Source organism: Cryptotermes secundus, unplaced genomic scaffold, assembly GCF_002891405.2.
Source record: "Cryptotermes secundus unplaced genomic scaffold, Csec_1.0 scaffold197, whole genome shotgun sequence".
In the NCBI taxonomy this organism is placed as follows: Eukaryota; Metazoa; Arthropoda; class Insecta; order Blattodea; family Kalotermitidae; genus Cryptotermes; species Cryptotermes secundus.
The window spans coordinates 1,287,737-1,310,646 of NW_019744107.1; the positions used below are offsets into that span (position 1 = coordinate 1,287,737).

Consider the following 22,910-nt stretch of genomic DNA (forward strand, 5'->3'; position numbering starts at 1 on the left):
AGGAGATACTTAAATGGAAAAGTAGCGGCTCCGGTCTAGAGAACCGAAATTAACTGCCGTGGGGATTCGTTGCGCTGACCACGCGACACCCTCTATCCGCTAAAGTTGGCATTAACTTCACCAACAAGCGGCGATTGCTCGCTCGGTATAGTTCGGTTGCGGACTGAAGCCACTGATTTTGTTTTTCTTTTCTTTTGTTTTATAGGACTGCTGAATATAAATGTACATCCTCATTCATTAACTTCCTTATACATATTATGTTCTTCATATTCACTCTCCGTGTCCAGCATACACTCGGCTTTTCCATTCCTCTAAGACGATGCAGGAAAGAAACAAACTCACCAAGAGTATCGGAATTCCATTGAGTGTAATTGAGGAACATTTTTGATGTACACCAAATGTTATAATAATAGTACTTATATGAGATTTGAGGTTTTCACGGCGGTTACTATGAAGAATGCCGTCATCTGAGATGTGGTACCGTGTAGGTCTTGTGTGAACCGAAGTTTCTTCGAAGACCTACACGGCGCCACATCCCAGAAGACGGCATTCTTCATAGTAACATGAATTTTGAGAATTAAAGAAATTTTAGTTAAATTAGAAACTCATTTTAATTAGAATTTAAGAGATTTGGCTACTGAAATTGCGACTCGCTTTGTACAGAAATGCCTAAGGCTTTCCCTCTGGAATTAAGTACATCAGAAACTAGTTACAGCAGTGGCGGATATACTTGAGTCTGTAATAAAGTGGAAACTTATACCAGAAATTTTCGTGTAAGCAGCAATATAGCTCAAAGTATACTCCTATTGTTATTCTGCCAATTTTAGTATATTAGTATCAGCTATCTGAATTTTAATAATGTGCTATAATATGAACGGTGTATAGACTAGTACAAATACAATTCCAAAGAAAAGAGAGACATGTGAAGAAATAGAAGGAGATAACAATATTAGTTTTTAACATATCTGAATGTTGAAACTTGCTTGTAGTACACAGATCTTTAGAAGGTCGAAGAAATAAATTTGTTATATAATGCGATATATCTGCATATATATATAACAAGCCTTTTTCTGTGATATTAAGATTTCTTCTTATTTATAAATAATAATAATAATATATTTTTTAAATATTCTCTCAAGTATGTAACGCATATATTGTTAACTTTGAATTCATAAATAAACCAATAAATTTACGCATTTTAAAATTACGCGTCACTTCTTCTTAGACAAATATAACTTATGTCAGAGCACACTTGAATACATTTCAATCCTTGTAAAGTACCGATGATTAATACAGCATCACGGATTTAGTTTCTTACAGCTGGGTAACCAGCTCAAAGTTCTGAGTCGCCAAACTTGATCCATAATATTCTCAGAGACTGGTGTTATGATATGTGTAAATCAAACATTTCTCAACGGAACTTTTGCGAAAAGTTTCATAATAATTCTCTTTCCATCCAAGAAGAAAGAAATAAATTGTTTGTTCCTTTCGAAATTAAAAGGAAAGCTTGTAAGATTTCAAATAAAGAATTCCATTTTTAAGAGAAATGGCTCATTTTCAGCGTGGAACAGTCTATTTAAATTGTACGTTGTCAGTTTCTTATTCAGTACGAAATTGTTGACCATTCACATTTGTCCAAACATTTCTTAGGGAAACGCAGAAATTTATCTGGTAGTGAAAAATCCTCAAAGTTAAGAGGCCGACATGGTCTATCTGCTGTGTTCAAAAGGGCCTGACCATGAACTCTCGATCTGAAAGTTGAAGGACTCTACGGTAACAGCAGTTACCAATATAGACTTACACAGTACTAGCTTTTATTTTACATAAGAGGGAAGCAGCACAAAACAAAAGATAGAATTAAATTGTGTTTGTGTTGTCGCCTTGGAGTCAATTTTCAGTAGGAAATGTAGTCTATGCATGACACATTCAACTCATGAAGCTACTGGTGTTTACATTCCATGAATTTAAAATAGATTTCAAAAATTGCAGTTGGAGGAATCGACACAGCTGCAGTGCTGTATACAAATTATACAAAGTAGATTAGAAACGTAGTAGCTTTGAGTTACGTCAATCTAATGAATGTATAAGGGGTGGGCCTACCTGGCCCTTGCACCGCGACCACAGTGGTCCGTTGTGCCTAACTATACATTTACTAAAGGTTACATAATCATGTGGTCCAAAATTAGTTAAATTTTGTAAATGTATTTTGTCTGTATTTTTGACGTAGTTGCAAAAATGTGTCTATTAACTTAGCAGTGTCCCTTCTGTTGTTCCGAATGTAGAAGTTCAAGATTTGCTAAGCCAATTATCGTAAAGTTCAGTGTTGAATGAGGTAACTACAATGTCTCCACAATTCAGTTTTAGTCAAAATGGGACATCAGTAACAGACAAGTTACATGATGATCTTCAAGTATTTTTGCGCATCTACAGCGTCATAAAATTTTAATTGGAGTATAAAATGTTTGTAATAAAATATAAAATTTTAAAAGAAATGATTCACATGCGCTATGACCAGTACACCTTTTCCATAAATCTTCCTATTTTTGATATATTTAAATAAAAGCAGACGAAAGTGACTAAATGGTAAATCTGTGCGTAGATTTCACAACTTGTTTAATGAATATCAAGGTCCACAAAGTGCAACAAATGCACTCTCAGTGTTAATTCTGTAAGGTATAAAATGTGTTGAGTTATATTTTCATATTCCATATGCAGTTTCATTTTCTTTTTTCCGATTTGAAAATTATACGCCATAGAATCACCGACAATAATTTAGAATCATCCTGTATTTAATAAAACCTTTAAAAGTTTCGACTACTCTTGGCCATTATTAGAAGGGAAAGCCAACACTAAATTTAAACGCTTTGCACTTATGATAAACACGACCCTCCAGAACACACACACACACAAATATATTACAGACGAACGAACGGCCAGTCACGCAAGTAATTTCATATACTAAGAGTAAGGAAATATGGCCATCACAGGGTTCAAGTACTTATACAACAAATATGTTCAATTAATTTACTGATAGTGATACTTAATATTGGCTCGGTTTATCACTAGAAGAGTGGGTAAGAATTCCCTTCCCAAACTAGTAACTTTCTTGTAGATCTAGAAGCTCCCTCTGCACGACTACAGTATATAGTCGTATATCATAAATGTATTCATTATTACTGCGTATTTCGGCTATGGAGGCCATCTTCAGACAAATGATACATTCATTATTGCTACTTGTGGATCTATGTATTAATAAATATTTAGATGTTGATTTATGGTAGAATGTATTTCCTGAGTCAGTTGAACTGTGTAGTTAAAATAGTACAATAAGAGAGATGGATGGGTTTGGGAAAAGTGAACTTGTGGAGAATAGGTATTAGGTGATAGCAGTATACAATATTGTGACAAGTGGGTCGTGTCTGCAACAATAGAGTAATGTCCGTAAACATTCCCAGGGAAACGAATACAAGCAACAATATAAGAACTGTCGTTTCAATAAGACGGCCGGTAAACACCCCCCTTAATAACGTGACAAAAATATAGGAGGAACTGTGTTTTCTTTGTGGTTCGCACGAAGTAAACGCACGAAACAATAGGATGCCTATTGCCAGACAACGAAGCTGTAAACACTCAATCTTAAAAATAAAAATGTTTTTGGTGGGATATGTGCAGATGAGTTATCTTGAAGATAATCAGCGCTACTAGGCAGTCAGTTCTCGGCAGGAGATAGCCACGAGATGATTGTAGTAGAAGAAGAATTATAAGTCGGACAGTGAGGACTTAAGTGTGATTCGAAGGCTTCATGAGTGCTGTAGTGCAGTAATATCTGGAGTGTGACAGTGTGTTAAAATCCGTTGTCAGGAAACGGATAGAGAAATCTTGTTCAGATCAGTTACCTAGCACGATAGTGTAAGCAGATATAGAAAATTTTATTTATGTGTTTTAGCTGCAGTGATCTTGGAAATGTTATAATTAATTGTAGTTACGACCAGTATGTGGCCAATAAAATCCAATTACCAATCCGAACCCCGTCTTTAGTCACCGATACAAGTGAAAATAGCAAAGAATACAATTTAGGTGGACTATAGAAGTTAAAATTTTAATTTGTTGAAAATTCGAAAGTTGAGTGTGTTGCGCCTGACGGTGGTTCATTGTGCCGAGCTGTTGGCCGTAGGTCATACAGCTGTTAACATGCATCTGGATGTGATCATTTTATGTATTGTTACGACGGGGGAGTTTTTTCGTGAACACGTGTCGTGTCCTATATCTGGCTCTATCAGTAGTGTTAGTACCGGCATACACGATTTGACTGTCTAGAATTTATCTACTATAGCCATCTACGTAATTTGCATTATTTTCCATCTGACGTCACGATCGCACAATAGGCTATCTATCCTCTACAGGTTCATTTTCCAATCCTGTCCAGTACTCGTCTCACCTCATGTTAACTTATTCAGGGAGCGCATTGTAGCGTAGTTAGTTGAGGCACTATGCTACAAGCCGGAAGGTCGCGGGTTCGAGTCCCGATGAGGTGGATTTTGTTTCCAATTTACCTAATTCTTACAGCCGCACTATGGCAGTAAGGTCGGCTTAGCTTCAAACAGAAATGAGTACCAGGAACCTACTTGGGGGGTGAGGGGTAAGGGGCAGCTGTCTCGTAAGGCTGACAACCTTACCGCCATCTGTGAGCCGATGTTCTAGAGCAAATGTGAGAGCCTCGACGTCTCACATCCCTATGGGCCTTCACGCCCTGTTACAAGGATAGATTTATCCTTTTTTATTTTAATTAATCTAAGCAGCACATTATAACACAAATAAACATAAACACTAATCAGTGTTTAGGTCCGCAGCAAGCTATAATGAATGTACAAATAGCCTGAAGATGTCCTCCATGACGGAAACCTGTAGCAGTGTGTAAATAAATGTATGTATAATATAACGCTATGCCTCGTAGCTGTGTGAAAGGAATTTCTAACATTATGTGTTTAACATAACACGACGCTCCTATATGATATTCTAATAACTGCCACTTTACTAAACTTGTTTAGGCATTTATCTCTTTTTTCACTTCCAGAAGTCTCGGGCATTCCCGAAAGGAAGTCATTACTGGCGAAGTTCCAGTGCACACTCGTATATTTTCAAGCAAATCTGGCTTATATCAATGGCTTACGTACACAAAAAATTCTTTGTTTCTTTAGCAACGCTCTGAATAACTCAGATCCAACAGCGTCAAGTAAATTTTGATTTATGAATAAGCTAACGAATTGGAGGCCGGTCACGGTAGCCGAGCGGTCTAAGGCATGCACTGTCTTCGCTCGCTCGGAAGCCGGGATCGTGGGTTCGAATTCCACTCAGGGCATGGATGTTTTTGTGCGTTTTTCTGTGTTTGTGTACAGGTAGAGGCCTTGCGACGAGCTGATCACTCGCCCAAGGAGTCCTTATGTTGAAGATCTAGAAAAACCGAAGTGAAATGAGCTCATGGGGGTAGGCCTAGGCCCACTGGGGCTGTAGTGCCAAGGAAAAAAAAAACGAATTTTAGAGCCTATTGAAGGAAGTCTCTGCTGCGTAATTCAAGGCACTTTCTCAATAATTGCCTGAAGATACTGAGGAAAGCCATGAAAATACCTCAGTCACTATAGCCGATATCCAGATAGATTTAAACTCTTAGACTACATTCTGAGATCTTGAAAAGGTTTTTAAAGCCTACCGAACGAGTATTAGGCAGCCCACGTAAAGCCAAAAGTTTAGACTAGATTCACTAATTGTAAGATCCACATCATTTAAGGTCCCAATTGAATCTTTATGCTTGTCTTCTTTCATTCCTTTGAGATATTTCCATGAAAACAGATATATCGTGTTACAGTTATACGAATATTATGCCTACCCACACAAGCATTTCATTCGCTGTAATTATATCAGTTTTAAATGCAATAATACGTGCCTATACGAATCTAATATAAACGAGCATAGCCCTTTTTTACATTTACACTTCGAAGATAGTATTCCAGTACTCCCACGTCTGGACTTCGTTTATTTCAATTCATATTGAGGTCTATATTATTTAAGAACACGAATCCATTCTTGAGAACTTTTTTTGTAAAGCATTCATATGACAGAAGCATATCTTGAATGTAAGCTGTAAAATATATAGCATACACTATTCATATAAATCTAACTGATTTAGGGAGTAATGACAATACGTACGATGTGCACGCCATCTCTCATTTGCCCCTCACAATTTAACGCATTTCATACTTTACGAAGACCACAGATAGATGTCACTCTTGATCGAGGTACACAACTGTCTACCGCCACCTAAGCGAGTAAGTTGCTATTCTTCGTGTTTACAGAAACCATGGTCTTCTGGGAACAGTTCTGCAGATAGATACCACTGTTTCGAAGAGCCTGTTGCCTCCAACTTAAGGGGGCCCATACACGTAAGAATATGGCTCGCGAGTCCGACTCGGCTCGGGTTCCAATGAGCCAGACTCGTCCTTGTGTGAGTCCCCACGCTCATATGTGTGTGGTGAAATTAATCCGAGCCCGGCTCCTCGCCGAGCCGGACTCGCGAGCCAGACTCGTATGTGTATGGGCCGCCTTAGGGATTGAAGTGTTTACTTCTTGTTTAGAGACTTCTATATAATTTTTGGATATAAAAGGCAGGTGTCAGAATTACGTTCTTTGATTCAGATCTTAGGCATTTTTAACCACTCCACTATAAAGCAACGAACACAACTGTCCGTATAGTAACACGAAGAAGAGACTCAAGACTCAAAATACCTAATCTAGAGAGTGAACAATGTTCAATATGTTTCCTGTTCAGTGAGAGCCTGTGTGAAATACATCAAATATTATAATTCCAGCTCCAGTTTCATTCAACTTAAAATTTAAACAAATTAGGAAATGCAAGCACATCGAAACAATTCTGGAGTGTTCGCTGACTTTTGTTTAGTCGTTTCGAAAGCAGTGTGACTTATGAAAAATATGTTCTGGCAGTGAAATTTGTCTCCTTCTTCCCTACCAAGTTTTTCGGAAAAAAAAATTTACTCTGATAAATACAAATAATTTGTTAGTTTCACGCGAATTACGCTGGAAATATGCCAAGAAACGCACACCTATATTCTTGTAAAATATCCATTATTACCCTGTTTTAACATATTTTAAATGTAAGAGTTCTGTCTTCTACTATATAAAGACTTGCAGCCCGCTAAAAGTCAACTGACAATTCGGACGAACATGTCACCTCCATCTCCAGGGTCAAAGGTTAAGGAGAGCAAGAAACCAGAGTGAAAGAAGGTGAAAAGTAGAAAATAGAACCCTTCATAACCACCGCTGTGAGAATCTCAAATCTTTCAAATCAGAAAATCACAGTTCCTAACAAAAACCTCCAACATAAAATTTCATGAAAATCTTTCAGCAGTTCTCGAGCTGTTATATGAGACAGACTGAGAGACAAATATGTATGATGATATCAGTTTTTGCAAAGTTTTGCTGCGAAAACGCAAAAAAATAAAAAATCTCTTTTATAAAATTTCGAAATTCATACTGACGACTGATTGCAATCTAGAGTCCTCTACCAATCAGCGCTGACAATAAGGAAAAATATTCCGACATTTTGGAAACTTCAATATAAATATTTATTTGCTTTATCGTAACAGTTTTCTAAATTTTTTTATAAGCATTTTTGTTGGTACCCAATGTCCTATGGGTGGACAAGGACTGACCAACTAAATCTCTTAGACTCGAACACAGTTCCCTCTTCTCATTGCATGTTTTTCTGCCTGTACGTGCGTATGTAGGCATGCTCGAAAACATACGATCTTGTGTTCATAGTTAAATGTGCATTCTCACGCCTGCCATATCACTGTCAGAATTCCGGGTCCAGAGGTGCTGTAGTCGCCAGGTGAGACATTGGGCAGAGGACAAGGACTGGAAAAAAATCCAGTTGACTCGGAGTTCGTGTTCTTTTTCTGTAGTCTTGCATCTCTCAAAATGGGTGTGTTAAACAAGACTGAATACAAATAACCATATATCGTTTCCAATAACTAGGGAGCGAAAATTAACACAAGACGAAGAGGAAGATGCTTTCTTCCTGTTGGTCACCAGGCAAAGTACGGCGATTCGCTTGACATATCGCTATCTTATAGAAAACAGAGAGGCAGAAACTTAGCACCATAATAAGGTTCACACATAGCAATGTCCTGCAGATATTTCAGTGTCCTCAGGGTAATGGCTGATGATTACAGGCAATAAATGGCATTAAGAATTTTGGACACTGCTTTGTTACAACCGAAAGACCAGTATGTACTGTGTGCGGTACCTTCTCAATGTTAGACCCTACTCCATAGACACCTTGAACGAAGTATAACCACAATGCATTTCATAGTTAAATCGGTTACATAACGGCATTACATTTCTGCAGACGGCACGACAAAGCAAAACGTCATAGGAATAGGCTGTACACAAGTTTTGGCACCCTTGCTTGATATGCTGAGAGCCAACATTTATCTATCATGTGTCACTAAAGTAAGAGGAAAATATTGTCCTAAGAATCCTCAAAATTAGTGACTGCATTAACACATTCTGAAATTTATTTTGTGACGTTGCTACAGTTGTTGACATAGCTTGAAGATGAAGGGTATTAGCACGTACTCGAGCTCAAGGCGCCATGAAAAACCGTTCATAGAGACTGGATAACCCGTCTCTGCATATTTTGAAACAGGCGTACCTCTAACACAAGTACGACGCCGTACCAGTAGGCAAATATGCCTGTACAACTTTACTATAGGATTCTGACGATGGTGTATAACACACTGATATATTTGGTTTTTGGACTTTAGCCATCGTCCTGGGTTTTAAGATAACTAATAAAAACACGACGTTTCGGAAACTGGATCTGTTTCCGTCCTCAGGTGAAGGAAAACACCTATTCTGGTGGGTCCGTTAGAAAGAGCTAGCCTCAATCACTGGTGATCTTAAAAACCAGGACGATGGATAAAGTCCAAAAACCCAATATATCAGTCTGTACAACTTTGTTCTAGACACTACGTAATCCATATTCTGCTGTGCATGGTTCTTCTCTGCAAAATGTAGGTTCTCTCAGCTAGTAAGTTCTTACTCATGTTTGTGTAACTTCAAGGAGAGTTACCTTTTTCATAGACGTCCCTCAACTCTCCTTATCCTGTGCCAGTTTGTTGCAACTCACATGCTCTGAGACCCATGTCGATGTTCTCTTCCCATCCACTTATGCCTAGGTCTCCTAATTTGTCTCTTCCCTTGATATTTCCAGACTAAAGTTCTGGAAGAATTTCTCATCTCCCTCAGGTGTGGGACATGTCCCGTCAATATGATAGTTCTGAATGAATTGCCATAATAATATATGGGGAAGAGTACAAGTTATGAAATTCCTCGTTACATAATTTTCTCCTGCTTCATCTTGCGTCATCTTTCCTAGATACAAATATTCTATTCTGTAGGATCTTCTCATTTTATTTTATTTCCATGAAGTCTGATATCATGTATCACTAAAAACGGTCAGTAGAGTTACGGGCTACAGGCTGGATGGCCCGGAATTCAATTCCCTCTAGGAATGAGAGATATTTCTCTTCTCCACAGCTTCAAGAGCATGGTTGGGTCCCTCCTAACAACCTATAACATGGGTACCGGACGTAGAGCGACCGGGGGATGAAATTGACCCCTCATGTCCATCTAGTGCCGGGGTAAAAAAAATGTGGAGATACACCTCCATTCCCTCATTCGTCTTCGCGGTGTTGTGCTTAAATAATTCAGCACAAAGAAAATGTCACTTCTATAAAAGTCATGTTTGCTGGAGCATATGCAACCAGGAGGATTACGGAGACAATTTGTGCAGCGGCACTGCAGCATGCGAAGATGCACATGAGAAGATAAAAATTGTCATGAATCCTTCCTACCAAATGCTTATTTATTCGGCATTTTCAAATCACATTCGTTGTTTCATAACTTCTCTATTTGGAACAGCGTCGTTACGTGAGACTGAGTCACAAATACAATACCGGTAGGGAATGTCGTTAAACTAGATCCTTGAGACATTGCTTGGTTCTCTTCCCACTGGTAATAATAATCTTTATGAGGAATTCGGTACGAACTGACGACAATTTTCAGTGATTTCTATAGAGAGTACTGGAACCACAGGTTTCCGTTGAAATTATGCACATCAGTTACACCATCTGTAGTCCCTTGGTTATAGACTCTACGTGCTCCTTGGCTTTGAGCCTAAGGGCGGCGATGGAGTGGCTGCGTGGGTCATGAGAGGGGGGTGAAGTGACGGGCGGAAGCTTCGGGGCGGCGGTGGACTGGACGCTAGACGTTGCGTCGCTCGTGGGCACGATGGGCGGTGTGAGGTAGCTAGGGTAGCCGGTCTGCGGATGAGAGAGGAAGCCGGGCAGTGCGCTGATCAGTGGCGGTGCCAGCCACGGGTCCACGGGAAGTGCGAGGCTCGTTCCCGCGGCGCGCCCGAGGGATCCCACGGAATGATAGTCGTTAAGCCCTAGCCGTGCAGCCTCCATCTTCTCCTGACGTCGCCATTTCGCACGCCGGTTCTGGAACCAGACCTGCACACACAAAGCCACGTAATTCTGCAAGACGGGTCGCGCAGACATGTTGGGTAGCAACATAGCAACTAAATTACTCTGTTAACACTCAACGGAGTGAGAATCTTATTAATAAGATTTAAGTAATAAGTTCCTACCTCACAAAAACATTGCACTTCAATTACAAATAACAGTTTATTAATTATATCTAGGGAAGGAATATAGGCCTAAAGCCGTTTATTCTGAGAATCATACAGAACACACTAACACACTTTATGGACAACATGCAGAGTTTCTGATGCTGAAACCGGAAGTGTATTCAGTAACAACTGCCCTTTAAAAGTCTAAACACTTTATTCTATTTTCCCCTATCTGATGTGAGTGCATTGAATGACAGTATAAAATTTTGCAATATAAGGAATAAGAGCTGATGGTCGCTTGAAACAGTTACTATAAAAATAATCACAAATATAATTTTGTCGAACAAAAAGATATGATCTCAGAAATAGTGTTTACATTTTAAACCTGTTGTTGAGCTGATGATGATGACTATCGTGGTAGTAATAGAGACGATCATGACAGTATTTTTACACATTGTATTTAGCTTTTAAGCCTTGTGATATTTTGAATTAGAATTAATTGACCTCGAAAACTTCGAATTCCTAGACAGTCTATTGATATTTGTCTATGGACAGGGAATCTGGCTATAGCAAAGCCCCTAAACAACATGAGAGGAATATTGACAACTCAATTTCATTAAAAGTTCTTATTTATTTATATACTTACACAACCGCCTAAAGGCCAATTTTAAAGTTAGCACGAAAAAATAAAAGAAAACTTAACACAGACAAAAGATGAAACACGGCAACGTGTATTATATACACAGTAAAAGTTCAATAAGGGCAATCACCTCCATCAAGAAGCGGCGAGAAATATATATTTTTATTGAATACATTTTATAATTTAACAGTTAGGCAACTACTGTATAAAATACGACTAATGGGAAATAGTCTTGGTTTCAGATACGTTAGGTTCATACATACAAATTCACCAGCTTATGCACATATAATATAAGGAAAATTTCTACTTAAAGAGCAGATATTGAAAAAAGAGAAGTCTCTGATACAGAGATCTGGAAATCGAGCACCAAGTATTTCCATAAGATGACAGAATAATATTAATTATAACAGCAAAAATAGTGTATTTTTCTTATTTCCAGTCCGAAATTTATTGTATGGCTGTAATCCGGAGCAGCGTTTTACAACCACTGCTGATTGTAGAATCTTTTCGCCAAGATGGAAGGATGGCGTACACCCCGGCCTACTGATGGGTGCCCAACAACCACAGGACAGCTCAATTCCGCAAGCAAATAAGTTAATTAGTCTACTATCTCTCTAACTATGGCTCTACAGCCCTTTGTTGGACCTTGACCGTTCTTTTAGTTTCTTAATCTTTTACACAGCCGATAGTATTCTTTGGACGGACTATCAGCCGGTCGCAAGGCCATTAACTGCACACAGGACAGCACAAACACAGGATAAAAAAAACACACACACACGCAACCATGCCTCGAGTGGGATTCGAACCCACGATCACAGTGTTTGATTGGGCGAAGGCGGTTCGTGATCTAGAAGGCGCTGTCACTGTGATCAGTATCAGTCAACAGTAGTCTGGTTAGATCCATGTATTCCAGATGCTCCTGGTTCGTATCCAGTATGAACTATCATCGGCAAAAAGTTTTCACGTTTTCCTTTAATTTCGGAATTGGATTTAGTATATAGAGAATAATTTACAGAATTGTTACCTGAAATGGAAATACTGTAATTATAATTTGCTGAAAAAGTTCGGTTTCAGGAATTATTCTGCTTCCGTTTTCCCCAGACGTACTCCGTGGCTTGAGGGCAGCTTTACTATAGGGCCCAACAGAGCAAAACAGAACTATTTTCCGAAACGAAATGGTTACAAAAAATTCGGGAGATTGTTAAATTCGAAAGGAATAATTTTAGAAATTGTGTCTTACCAGCGTCAGAAGCTTTAAACCTAACGAGAATCCTGTTCCGGCATTTTAATATTGTGACATGTAAATCCACTGTTAGGCAAGGCCCACTACACACGCGCGGTCAACAATACTGGAGCAGTCTTTCCTTTGTGTCCTTAGTGACGTCACATAACAGTTGGTAGCGGACACATGATATAATTTCTGTAAATACAATCAGTGCCCCAATGGACTGGCTGGGTAGCAATCACATGACATGTGTTTTCTGTGAAGCGTGTCCGTGCTGCGTCTATATAAGTGATCAGAATGCCAAAAATGAAGCAGTAAGCTGGAGGACTGAGCAGTAGACGGAGTTCCTTTGAGTTCCGAGGTTCCATGGTGACTGAATATGAGATGGCAAGAAGACTATATAGTGATTTTTAGTGCTAGTTTCTGCGCTGAGAGACTTAGACTAGAGAGTTTAAGTGAGTTGTCGGTAGGATATAGCCAAGAGAAGTTAGAAGTTGGAGGAGAACTAGAAGTCGACCTGAGAAGTTTTAACGTGTGAACTGAAGACTTCATGTGTGCTGTAGTTCAGTGATATTGGAAGTGTGTGATTCAGAAAGACTTGTATAATTCCTGTGTAATAGATCCGTTGCCGGGAAATAAACTGAAAAGATTAGCGCGGATTGATTTTTAGCGTGAAAATCAGCAATGAGTGATACTTAATTGCAGTTACGACTAGTGAATATCCAATAAATCCAATTGTCAATCCGACCTCCTTCTGTAGTCACAAATACATGGGACGGTATTGTTCTTAAGATGACCGCAATTAAACCCGCGCCGCTTCCATAAATTTGTATAAAGTATAAACTAAGTACCAACTTATTAACATAGTTTCCAGAATTGAGACTATGTTTCCAATCTTAACATGAAACGATTAATATATTTCTCTGTTTAAAACAACGGTCACCATTAGCCTTAATATACGATAGTTCCACACACCTTAATGCTACACATCTACAAACAGTTGATTCAGCTCGCATTAGTGCAAGGCCGACAGCAAGACTATGTTTCATACGTGCGGTTGTCCAAACCGCATAAAGAAGTATTTTGCAGTGAATGTATCTAATTTTCGTGACTATTACAGAGTTAAACACATAAAGGCCATGATGTTGCCTTAGGGTTGTTTCGACTCGCGCTCCCTCTGGCAGGCAAGCAACACACTCTCGCCCCCTAACCCATCCTCCATCTCTCCTGCAGTCAAGTGCTTCAAACTCTGCCAAATTGGTTTTGAACTGATACATTAATTGACAATTTAGCGCAATTCTTCGCGTGGGTAATGGCGTGCTGAAGCTGTCTCAAATTGAGAAAATCTAATAAAGAAACTTCCCCTTCAAAGATTGCGCCTGCATTGAAAAAAACTTCAGCCATGGCTCTGCTAAAGGGAAACGCCAACACCAATAAATACATTGTGGAACGAGGGAACACAAACTTTTGTACAGAAAGCTCGCCTTCAAAAAGAGCTCTCTAAACAAGTTACCAGGATGAAATCTCTCTCCCATTCTCTCTTCCAACCCTCCTCACTTCTTCGCCGTTTCTTTAAAAAAAGCAGGAAATTTCAGTTTCGTTTCAATTTTCTTTAATCTCCACGCTGTAAACGCTGCCCTCTGGCAGCCTTTTAAAAACGTAAACTTGTCCGAAAATGAGTTTCATATGAGAATTGACGAAGATTTAATAAAGCACTCCGCTGACATTCTTCTTTCACAATTCAGTTAGCCTACCTTGGTAAAAGAAAAGATAGAGGTTCTTATAACCGTGTCATTACCGTCTCTCCCGTTGGACACGATTGCTTGGAAAACAACATTTTATGCATATTATATTCTTATAGTATCCCATCAGAAACAAAATGAGAATAATAAGTTGTTGCGAGATTAAACTTGCAAAATGTTGCGTGCGACTTCAAAAGGTGAATACAAAGTATATTAATAAGCCAGTTAGTATACAAAGAACTCAAATTAAAAAGACGAGAATCCTACACTTCCCTCCAAATTAAGTTCCATTTCGCTTCGCTCCCTCGCACCTCCCTCGGAGCCCAACACCCGTTAAGCAACAAATGACCATAGATGTACTAGCTCTTTGTGCTCATCGTTGAGTTACGAATAACATCAGCTTCATATGCTCATAACACAATATTGTCGCGTGTTGCTTATGTAACGCGACAAGTAAATTCACGCGGGTCTCGGATTTGGCTAAGGCGTTTATTGGACAATCTCTTCTACACTCACTCACACTTACTCATGGAGCTGAGCCCTTCTGGAGGAGCCGCCAATTCTGCAGCTACTCAAGAATTTCCCAGCGTTTTATGGAACCCGAAGGTTCATTACCGTGTTCACAAGAGCCCTCCACTATTCTCTATTCTGAGCCAGATCTACCCAATCCACACCATCCCATCCTATCTCTCTAAGATCCATTCTAATATTGTCCACCCACCTACTCCTTGGTCTTCCTTGTGGTCTCTTTCCTTCTGGCTCTCCCACCAATATCCTATACGCATTCCTCGTCTCCCCCATTCGTGCTATACACTTACAATTATTATTAACTTATAACGTCCTTTAGACGTTTCTTCCTCACACTTATAATTACTCGCACCGCTAACCTCTGTGAAGTGTCTTGATCCCTTTGTCTGATGCGACCTGGCTTCTGCTCTAGTCGGAGCTACACTAAGAACTGACTGGTCGCATTGAGAGAGAGAGAGAAAGAGAAAGAAGAAAGAAAGAAAGAAAGTCAGGAATCGATCTTCCAAAACTATTGTTACGTGTATGAAATGTGACTACAGACAGGGTTTGTATTGGTAATTGGATTAATTGAACGCTTATAGATCATAACCCCAAGTAACTGTAACGCTCTTGCCAATTCGAACACATTCCGCAGTTAACTGCAGCACATACTAAGCCTTCCCACTCTGCTGTGCCTTCAACAATCGTTGCCTAGTGACGGATTGCAACATTGTCCTCTCTTTCCGTGCTCACGTTCATACCAGCTTGCGACTGTCCTACAAATATACTCTCAATTCAACTCAACTCCACTCCATTAACTGAATTCCACTCGGTCGGTAGAGTGATACAGCCTCAGAGTGGACCCAATAGAAAACACATTTGCCCTAATTATGAAAATGGCGTTGTGTCATGTGTCCCATTGTAGAGCGCTGTCTGCCTGTTGCCAGACTACTTGGCAACACTGATTTCAGCAGATTTCCTATTGTGCGTGACTGTCACCGCGAAAGTCACGTGTTCTTCTGTTGCGAATGCAGTCATAATTATTACGCTGTTCCGTAACCTAGTAACGGATCTCTGTCTATCTATGACTCCAGAGTCCTTGTGGACATTGTCCGTTTTTTCATTTTCTTAAGCTATACACAGTCAGTAGATCTTTTAGATGGGGGATCGGCTTGTCGCAAGGCCGCTATCTAACACAGAACAACACAAACACAGATTAAATTCAAACAAACATCCATGACTCTAGTGGGATTCTAACCCACGATCTCAGCGCTCGAGCAGCTGAAGACGGTTCATGCCTTAAACCGCTCGACCACTGTGATTGGCAGTAATGGTTCTTTATATACTACAGTATATATTCTATTGAACATAATTTGGATTAAATAGTAAAACGCTCTATAATAAAGAAACCAATTATTTAAAATTGTCGTTATTTGTAACATGGTGTAAATTTAATAAAATTAGGAACGACATATTAAAATTGCAACATACGAAGTTGGTTTTCAACAGCAATGCGATTCGTCCTTTCCAGACCTGATGACCATAGTATTAATTGCAAAGGGAATGCTTTTTTAATCACAGAGAAACCTGCTATCAACTTGGAAACATAATTTCATATCACAAAAATATTAGGCTGCAGAAATAATGTCATCCTACTTCAAAACTAACTTCAAGGTGTTATAATTAGCACTTTGGTGCCTTAAAAGTAACATCAAGTTCCTATGGTTATCATTTGTTTATTTTAAATTCAACATCAATTTCGCATAGTGGAGGTTGGAGTCCAGTTGGGTCCACTAGACATGGCGGCCACTGATTGGCCTGTTGTACCTGCCCTGGGTGATTATGATGGAGAATTTTGTGGAATGAAGATTGGCAGGGGAAACCGAAGTACTCGGAGAAAACCTACCCCAGTGCCACTTTGTCCACCACAAATCACACTTGACCAGACACGGGTCTGAACCCCGGCCGCCGCGGTGGGAAGCTAGCGACTAACCGCTTGAGTTACGGCGCGGTCTGATTTAACATCAAATGTTATGATTAGTACTTGGTTCGCATCTGGGAAGTACCGGTTTCGAATCTCGCTCCGAAGGTTGAGCGTCCTGAAATATATCTATATATTCCTTTTCATTAAGTGTATCTTAAAATTAGACATTATGATCTCCTTCAAAATGCATTGTTCAAAAACCTTATATAAGTTAACTACACGTCCTGTATAACACATGTGTTTGGTAAAACGTCTATACATAAGCAGTGGGATATTGTAGTTCATCTTCACTTTCTCTTCTGACGTATTCTGCAACGAAGCCACTCCCTGTAATGTCTCAATATCAGGGCGAAGTCGCTTCTTCACAGTTTGTATTGCGTTATTTTGTTCGCCGCTGGAATCCTTCTTGTTTGTCGTGACAGCGTCTCATTTCCGGCCCCGGGAACTTCTCGTTCCGTTTCCTTATTCGTGCTCTGCGGTTGGATCTGTCCCCCACCCCCAGATACTCCCAACTTCCTAATGAGATTTGGATATATACATGCCCTTCTGTCAAGACGTGACAACCGTTCGTCTCTCTGTTACTGCGGCTCTGCTCTAAGCTCTTCATTTATCTGTTCCTCCATGGTTACCTTCCTGCGCCCAATATGCAGTCCCTTGCTGCGATTTACGGGATGTGCCATACGTAGTAGTAGTAGTAGTAGTAGTAGTAGCAGTAGTAGAATTAGCAATAGTAGTAGCTGCAGCAGTAGCAGTAATAGTAGTAGTACTATATAAATAAAAGCGGCCGTGGGTCCCGTGTCGTAGCTTTACGGCACGCAAAAGAACCTCATGTCTCAAGGTGACCTCTGAGCCAAATTTAGGACATTTCCCGCCCAACAGTAGTCTCTAACGCCTCTGGTAGATGGGGGAAGCATCGATATACCGCTGAGCCAGTAGAGGCCGAACTCGCTGGCTGAGTCGGGACTGATGGCAGGCACCAGTACCGGTAGGGTATAGAGACTGGTATAATATCACAGGGGGACGCACAATGGAGCAATATCTGGTCTAAGTGCATGGGGAAACCCATCCTCTCCAATAATAACAACAACAACTATATAAATACTATTTATAAATAACTAAACTGAACGAAAACAAGATTGGAAAACTAAGGATATGTACTGTATAGGCTGGAACATGAAGATCAACGAAAGGAAAATCCAGGCGATCTCTTTCTCCGGAAGCCTTACAGCCCCTGCCGATTTACTACAACTGAACGGACGAGACATTCCCTTTGTAAATAAAGTGACGTGTCTTGGTGTCACGTTCTACAGGAAGAGGACATGGAGACACCACTTCGAAAAGACTGTAGCCAAGACTTTGCACATTTACGTATTATTATTATTATTATTATTATTATTATTATTAGAGGGGGTGGGTTTCCCCATGCACCGCAACCAATAGTCTATCGTAGTCCCCCTTTGATATTCTACCAGTCGCCATACCCTACCGGTACTGGTGCGTGCTATCAGCCCCGTTAAGCCAACGAGGTCGTCCCTCGGTACCTGATATTTCCCCCATCTACCAGAAGCATTGGAAACCACTTGGGCGGGAAACTTTTTGCCTAATTTAGCTCAGATGTCTCCTAGAGACATGAGGATCTTTTACGTGCCGTAAATCTACGACACGGGACCCACGGCTTAAAGTCCCTCCCGGAGGACTTGTTCCCTGAATTTTTCCGCCCTTAAAAATTCCACGACCTCCGCCGGGTTGCGCATTTACGTAAGTACCTAGACTCTATTCAGAAGCGGACTTTAAGTGCAGATATTTAATTTAGTCTTTACAGAGCTCTGATTAGATCTGTTATGACTCATGCCTGTCCTACCTGGAAATATGTTATGGACACTCATCCCTTGAAATTGCAGCGTCTGCAGAACTAAGTACTTAGCGTTATTTGAAACCTTGACAGTTGCAAACCAGTCAGCGAATTGCATGTGGCTTTCAAAATTTATTGCGTATATGACGACATAACTAAAATATGCAGGCCACAGGCAGAAGTGATCATGAACCACGTAATTCCAAATGTACGTGGAATTGGACAAAGAGAAGCCGTGCTAGGAAGTGTAAAGTGCTTAAAGATGACAGAGGTCAGACCTACGACCCTTCAGTTTACTAACTGCAGTTTCAGAGTAGTTATATAAATTAAGTCATAACCCAATGCACAAGTCTTCATTGACATGAAATCTCTGTATATCTCGCATAAATGTTACTTAGTATATTTCGGTGACAAATGTAGCACAGAGTCCATAGTGACCTGGACGCCGTCACAGAGCATATATATGCTCGTGCTGAAACTACGGTGCAACAAAGGTATTGCCTACGTAGAATGGCCGACCCCTCCTTCGTCGAAGAGGAGGTCCCATTTCGAAACACGTAGACAAATCTTCATCATGGATCTCGAGGAGACTGAAGGCAGGAATGACTGTGTTGGCGAAACCAGCAACAATTTAACGGACCAACTCTAAGGTGCTAGCCAGCGAGGAGAGGAACCTTTGGATACGGACGATGACACTACATTGTTGGAAGCCGTTACCAAGAAACGTGGCTTGGAATACTAGTCTGTGGGCGATAGTGATCTTTTGGGTGTAGCAACGATCTGTAATAGTCCAATAAGTCCGATTACCAATCCAAACGCCGTGTTTAGTCACTTAACGACAGACAATAGAAAACACATAAATGCACCATGTGGGCAAAATTGAGGGGTTTATAACCATAAAGGTGGTGGTACCTATAGTTACCACTGTGCTTTAAAGACCAAAGTGACGCGATTTGTATTACAAGATAAAAGGTTCCCTGTGAGACGTTCCTGTGGGCTCCCTCTCTAATTTGACGGCGCTGCGTCTTAATGCCGAACTGTACACAGTGGATTAGACCCGGGCTTTATAATCTCAACTCAGTATAAACAAGAACGTCTAGAAATTTCCTGGCAAATAACGCTCGTTCCCAGTTAATCTCTACTAACAGCTCATTATGAGCGCCAGACAAAGCAGCTCGCTCTTTAATGAGTTCATGTAGTTCCGTATGCCAACACTAGGGCCGTCTTTAATAGGACTGCTAATTCACGCTTGTACACTACTAACGTCGTGGTAATTCCAATTTCAATTAGGCAACGTTTTACTGAAAGCTCGACTGTGTGGCTGAACGCACTTAGTGAGTGAGTGAGAGAGAGAGCGAGTGAAAGAGAAAGAGAGACGGCGCTAATCGGATATGACGTGTTCTACATACAACAGAAAATGACTGTCGACAAATTAATTAGCTTGGGTTTGCTCATAACAGGGGGCTGGAAGTCGTCCAAACACAACTCCGAGCAGAAACAAGGTTTTATGGTGCATTTGAAATGTAAGTTATGTATTGCTAGGTTATAACAGTAACATATTCATACATTTCTTTAATTCAGTGGGTCTCGAGAGAAAATTAGAATTCTTCGTAAGAATTAATGCTAAGCAGAAATACGAACAGCTTCTGCTGAATTTCTCATCACGTAAAATCGAAACTGATGTTACTAACACAATAATTTGGGCCGCCATAACTCAAGCTTTTAGTCGCTGGCTTCCCACCACCGCGGCTCGGGTTCGATCCCGGGTCTGGTCAAGTGGGATTTGTGGTGGACAAAGTGGCGTTGGGGCAGGTTTTCTCCGAGTAATTCGGTTTCCTCTGCCAATCTTCATTCTACCAATTGCTCCACAATCACCTTCACCTATCATCTGGGGCTGGTACAATAGGCCAGAAGTGGCTGCCGTACAAGGGACTTAGTCCCACCCCCCACTAGCAATAAAAAAACACAATAAATTAAGGTCCATTATTTATCGTCCGTCACTATTGCAACACTTATTTATGCAATATTGACGGACGATAATTAATGGACTTTAAGTTTAACAATTGCAACGGGATGCTGAAATTGAGAATCACAATAATATAAGCCTATATCACAATCAGCATGGCAGCCAAGAGCAGTGTGTATGGGTGAATTATAAGACGGGGGTTGGACTGGTAATTAGATTTATTGATCATTCCTTGTACAATCACTCGTACTCAGAATAAATTACAATAACTCAAAATAAGTCTTCATCTGAAATCTTCTTCTATGAGTGCCTAGGACTCACTCACTTCTGATCTATAAATCCCTCAATTCTGACTCAATTCTTGACGATTCACTATTTGACACATTTCATCTACTTCAGACTGCGTACACCACTGGAACTGTTCTGACTTACAAATGAACTCTCAGGTGAAGTCAGAGTCACATTGTGGCTTACGGCCAGTCAGTCAGATAGTCAGTCTTGCTGTCGAGCCCAATCTGTGGCTTATTACCAGATATTTAGTACTGTTTCACAGTTTCGGTCTTGTTTTTTTGAGAGCGCCCTCTCTGACAAGAGGGAAGGTTTGTCTTTTGTCAGAGTCCTTGTCTGCGAACTCTCAGTTGTTATTCGTTTATCGTTACACAACATCGCGTCTGACCTCACAGAAAACAGTCCATTGCCTAACAATGGATGTCTCCTATTGTTGTATATTCCTTAGAATAAACCTAACATTTGGCTGTTTACCAAGAATTTGTCTTAGCAGGAATGTGTTAATCGAGTTGTTACCTAGCAGTCGGTCTATACGTCACAATACAATTATGTTTGTTATTCGTCTGGTTATATCACTGTTTATCTCGTAATTTTCGAATTTCCATAGGCTTATTTAATTATTTAATAACTGTTCTTATTGCCTACGAGCAGACCTGTCCTAACTTCACCCAGCACATGGCTACTCTCTTACTCAACATTCCTTTCACACTATCGAACCTAGGCAACAGCCAGACCTTTGGCAAGGGATAACACTCAGAGTGAGGGACAAAATTTTACTCCTGCAAATACAGATTTGGAATGAGAACTTCAGTCGCGTCAGAAAATTTATCGCAATATTTTACATTTTTAACCGATGTGGAAGAGTAAATTTTGTAATATTCTTTTTTGTTCTATTAGTTTCACAGGGGGCACGCCGTAGCGTATTTGGTTGAGGCACTATGCTACAAGTCGAGGAATCGAATCCCGATGAGGTAGATTTTTTCAATTGACCTAATTCTTCTAGCTGCACTATGGCCCTGGGGTCGACTCAGCCTCTAACAGAAATGAGTACCAGGAATATTCTTGGGGGTAAAGGGCGGACGGCACGTAAGGCTGACAACCTTACCGCCATCTATGAGCCGATTGTCTAAAAAATGTGGAAACCTCAACATCTCACAACCCTATCGGCCCCCACGGCCTGTTACAGGGATAACTTTTCTTTACTTACTTTTCTTTCGCAGGAAGAAATAGAAAAGTTACATAAAAACTACTTAGTCACCGTTTTGGAAACCATTATGCGCTTGGCCAATTTAATGTATTGTACGTTCGACATATATATGGGACTGGAGGTATAGCTCCACCTTTCTTGACCTGGCATTAGTTGGAAGTGAGCGGGCAACTTCACAAATCGACCACTTTACCACCGCGAAAAAAGGCGCTTGTAACTTTCTGACCCCAGAATCGGTGTTAACATTGTTGAGTAGAGTAAAATTTCTTGCCCTTACCGGGAATCGAACCCCAGCGTTCACGACGGCTTCTGAATTAATTAGGTAGAGAGATAATTTCACATTTTCCGTTACTTTTATGTCCATTGTCCGGAGCAACCGAATCCTACATTACGACATAAAATATAATGTGACCTTTAGGTAAACATACGTAAAAATATGTAAGATTTGAGGCTTTCACGGCGGTGACTATGAAGAAAGCAGTCTTCTGGGATTTGGCACCGTGTATATGTGGTGTTAACCGACGTTTCGGAGGAACGTATCGCCTCCATCTTCAGGGTAGAAGAAAAAGTATAAGAAATCTGCAAGCGACAAGACCGTGAGAACGGTCCAGTCTGCTTTTACCGTTCTCACGGTCTTGTCGCTTGCAGATTTCTTATACTTTTTCTTCTACCCTGAAGATGGAGGCGATACGTTCCTCCGAAACGTCGGTTAACACCACATATACACGGTGCCAAATCCCAGAAGACTGCTTTCTTCATAGTCACCGCCGTGAAAGCCTCAAATCTTA

The 22,910-nt window shown here is 40.3% G+C and overlaps 1 protein-coding gene across 1 annotated transcript in view; it reads right to left on the bottom strand.

Moving 5' to 3' along the window:
- Positions 1-10,042: 10,042 nt before the first annotated feature.
- LOC111874393 (retinal homeobox protein Rx1) overlaps positions 10,043-22,910 on the bottom strand; it is a 117,491-nt gene continuing 104,623 nt past the window's right edge. Inside the window, exon 3 of the mRNA XM_023869861.2 lies at positions 10,043-10,592. Coding sequence (XP_023725629.2) covers positions 10,200-10,592 — 393 coding nt within the window. The 3' untranslated portion in view covers positions 10,043-10,199. The remainder of the gene's footprint in view (positions 10,593-22,910) is intronic.